The sequence below is a fragment of the Octopus bimaculoides genome, chromosome 22 (assembly GCF_001194135.2).
Source record: "Octopus bimaculoides isolate UCB-OBI-ISO-001 chromosome 22, ASM119413v2, whole genome shotgun sequence".
NCBI lineage: Eukaryota > Metazoa > Mollusca > Cephalopoda > Octopoda > Octopodidae > Octopus > Octopus bimaculoides.
Genome location: NC_069002.1, coordinates 8,126,930 through 8,131,399, shown reverse-complemented (window position 1 = coordinate 8,131,399; position 4,470 = coordinate 8,126,930). Strand labels below are relative to the sequence as shown.

General features: G+C 32.9%; 1 protein-coding gene across 1 annotated transcript in view; it reads right to left on the bottom strand.

Annotated features, from left to right (window-relative positions):
• Window positions 1-2,406: 2,406 nt before the first annotated feature.
• Window positions 2,407-4,470, bottom strand: part of LOC106869942 (equilibrative nucleoside transporter 1) — a 21,167-nt gene continuing 19,103 nt past the window's right edge. The window contains exon 15 of the mRNA XM_014915884.2: window positions 2,407-3,595. Coding sequence (XP_014771370.1) covers window positions 3,466-3,595 — 130 coding nt within the window. The 3' untranslated portion in view covers window positions 2,407-3,465. The remainder of the gene's footprint in view (window positions 3,596-4,470) is intronic.

Here is a 4,470-nt window from a genome sequence, read left to right as displayed (position 1 = left end):
ATATATATATATATATATATATATATATATATATGGTCTTGCGATAGAATACTTTTGAAGTGGCACAAACTCAAGACTTGCTGCCGTCTCTTCACTGACTTACTTAACTACTGAAATTCCTTTCCTTCCTCATTTACTACCAACCCACTTCCTTCCTCCTCCCGTTCTTTCGCCGATTCCCCATTCACCCTCTCACTCATTAACTCAATCATGTATTTGCTTTTTATTCATAAATTTCCCACACCTCAACCATGTTTATCATAGATATATATCTACACACGCATACATATATAAACACATGCGCATGCTGATGATAGGTCAGTAGCCATTGGCTTGTTTCGTTGGTATAGCTCCTCATCAGCAAAAAGTAACTAAAGTTGAGCCTCATACTTCTAGCAACATTTCTTTTTATATACAGAAAAAGAATTTATGAAGACTTTGGGGAAACAGTGATGTATATTATCAAAACACTAATATAAGCTATGGGCAAGTGGGACGAGCTAATGACAACAGTTTAAACAAATAGGGTGAATAGGATGTGCAAACATCCTTAACTAATGGAAATTTCCCTTCTATTTGCATAATTAGGACAATAACTTAGCGATACTTGTGAGCAGTTTTCAAACATTACAAATACATATTTATTTTAAGCATGATGACTGTAACTTTAAAGTAACTCCGGGACTGTCTAAGTTTGTGGATGGCTGTGAGTACTCGCCATTGACAAAGAGCAACAGGGCTGAAATCCATCTGGCATGGTTGCTGGGACAATCTTCATCTCCCTCTGACATATATTATGTTTTTGAACACAACACGTCCAGAAGAGATTCTAATCTCTGCGAATATTGCAGTAAATTTGCTTTTCAATGACATGTTTACATTCAGTATGATAGTTAGGTAGCTATTTTAGTTTTAAACTGCTTCTCTTGAATATATAGAGTTAATTAATCTGTTTGTTAAGCTTCTTTCTGTGAAACTTCAAAGTCAATCTCTTTAAACTAAATGAATATTTGTTCATTCATCATGTATTGAGTTATTTTCTCATTTAATGTTTGTTATCGTTAGTCATTAAGAAAATATTAATAATACAAATAATGATTATCTGTGCCTTTATTTAGACGTATCTACTGTACATCTTTATAAATCACTTATCATAATTTATGAAGGTGACAAGCTGGCATCATCGTTTGCGCGTCGAACAAAATGCTCTTTACATTCTGAGTTCAAATCCTGCCGGTGTCAACTTTGCCTTTCATCCTTTCGGGGGTCGATAAAACAAGGCACCAGCTAAATACTGGAGTAGATGTAATTGGTCAACACCCTTTCCTTAAAAATTGCTGGCTTTGAGCCATGCGACGGACCTACATTCCATCCAAGGGGATTGTTGTGATCTCGATCACTTATAAGCTATTGAAACCGAGTAACAGACTTTATGAATTCTTGGGCACAAGAAAAACAAAACCAGAAAATACACATTAATTATATATACCTTTATATATGCTCATATATTACCTGTATACGCATATATATATATGTGCTTATATATTAATTATATACGCATTTATATATTCTTATATAATAATTATGTTAATTATATATGATAATATATGTTTATTATATGCTTATTTAATAATTATATATGTTTTATATATGTCTCTTTGCTAACTTGCACAAAACATCAAACAAACCAGTTTTATTATTATTATTCTGTTATTGATTTCGAATCACCTCTTCTGCTCCAACGGAAGATTATTTGTGATGATGGCTACTTATTGATATGTAAATAAACCTAATGACTGACAGTGTCATATATTAAATATATCCATAACCCACGCTGTGGTTGTTATTTTAAAAATTATGAAGGGTCAAGGCGGTGAGCTGGTAGAATTATTACCGTGTCGGGGTAAAATGTTTAACAGCATTTCTACCGGAACTTTACGTTCTGAGTTCAAATTCCGCCGAAATCAGCGTTCACTTTCATCATTTCAGGATCGATAAAATAATTACCTGTTGATGTAATCGACTCGAAATCCACCCGAAATTGCTGGCCTTGTGTCAAAATTTAAGACTAATAATTATTGACGAGTCATCATCTCTGTATTATTGCTTGTGTGAGTGAGAAGGTGAGCTTTTTTATTTTATTTTATTTTCTGTTCGCTTTATTTATTTTCTCAAATCAAATCCTTCTCAGGTGATTTTGACATTCCTGCACTGCGTTCGATTAAGTAAATTAACAGTCAGGTACCGGGATCCCCCGCAACATATGTTTCAACATTAAACAACATAATGTACAAGTGCTCTGGCAAACTTACTCATGACGATGATGATGATGATAGTTATGCTGATGCTGATGTTAATAATAATAATAATGATAATAATAATAATAATAATAATTCTACAAGTTAGCCATTTTCATAATTGTTTATTGTCAGAAGCCGAGTCAGTTGGATTGATATGGACGCGGTAATAGAACTTTTTTTTTATGGAAGGCAGAACATTGGATGTTGGATGTTTAGAATGTTGGAAAATATAGAATGCATAGTGGTGTTTGTGTACATGTCTATGTTCTGAGCTCGAAGCCATTGAGTTCGGTGTTCCATTGCAGTCTTCAGGAGTTTGCTAGAAATAAGAACCAGTTAAGAACTGGGATCAATTTGGTTGGCTGAGCATTCTTTCAATATATATCCCTAAGTATTTCGTGTTTGTATTTGGTTCGCAAAATTCCTGATGTGAACTTGTGTGTTGGAAAATATTCTGTCGTATCTCGGGAGGGCCATTATGCCAATAATAAACACACGCACTGATTTTGTTTCACTTCTTTATCATCTGTTAGTTGATTAGCTATTTAACCAGCTACCCAGTCGATTCTTTTATAAATTATTTGGTTAATCAATCAGTCAATAATGTTAGCCACAGTCCTTTTCTCGCCATTCACGACCTCTTCATTGACATGACCTCTCAACTCGTACTGAAACGAAAGAACTTTGACAGAATGGCGGAGGAATGACTTTAATGAAATTATCTTAACTGAGTGATTAACCAAACGATGAAATAAAAATAAAAAAAACCCATTAGTGAGTTGCTGAAATTGTCAATTAATTTACGAATAATAAAAGAGTGAAATAGAATCAGTGCTTGTGTTTATAATTGACATAACGACCTTCCCGAGATATAGACATTAGCGTCTGGCAGAAATTCCTTTTAGGATCGATGTTGTTGGTTCCATGTTCAAATTCTTTTAAGGTTAAATACAACACATTCTTGCACTCATGCGTATCGTTAATATGAAATAAACACCAATAATATACTGGGGTCCTTGCTAGGTATTGATCATCTTTCAGCGACAGACTATGAAAGAAATTATTGTTGAGCCAAATGTGAAATCTAGTGGCAAATGTGAATCCAAAAAGGAGGTGAAAAATTCCGAAATTCACAAGAAATTCATACATAGAAAGGAATTCAAATTCAAAGACCTTTGCCATCATTTGTCAGAAATGGGAAGAATAAAGAAATAATGCTACCACTGAACATTCCACAGTAAATCATCGTATTGGTTAACATACCGGACAAATAGCAATCTTCTCTGTTTGTATTGCTGAAAATAAATAAATAACAAACAGTTAAAATATATAAATATATAAATAAATAGGCGTGGGTGTATGGTAGAAAGTTTGCTTTTAAGTTACATAGTTCCGGTTTCAGTCCCACCTTGAAACACCTTGGGCGAGTGCCTTTTACTATAACCTCGGGCTGACCAAAGCCTTGAGAGAATTTACCAAACGGAAACTGAAAGAAGCTTGTCGTATATATATATATATATATATATATATATATAATCAAAATAAGCAACAGGATATCAAATAGTGATGCAGTACAGCCGTTTCAAGTTGATCCATTTAATTGAATACTGCAATCATTACATCAATTTAAATACAGTCCCATCATCAGGCGCACAAATAAATAGATAGAATTTTAACCAGTTGGACACATTAATGTAATTTTTCTCAAATGCTTTAACAGAACAAGAAGATGGAAGAAATTCATGTTGACACTGTTGTAGCGGAGAATAGACTACACTTTAGACTACACTTCCAAGAATCGCATGAAGCCCATTAGGGTCAGAGCTCGTAAAGGATTATGATTCATTTCTGATTCATTTAATCCCTGTATCAACTACTAAATCTAAAACTAGAGAATTGTGTCTGTTTAGGATATATATATATATATGTCTCTGTGTGTGTGTGTGTGTGTGTGTGATTTTAATATAGAATTTATTGTATATTATTGGATATACCTATATTTCTTATATTGCACAAATACATGTCGCTGGCTACTCTGAGTTATGTATGTATATATGTATGTATATATATATATATATATATATATATATATGTGTGTGTATATATATATATATATATATATATATATATATATATATGTGTGTATATATATATATATTTATATATATAT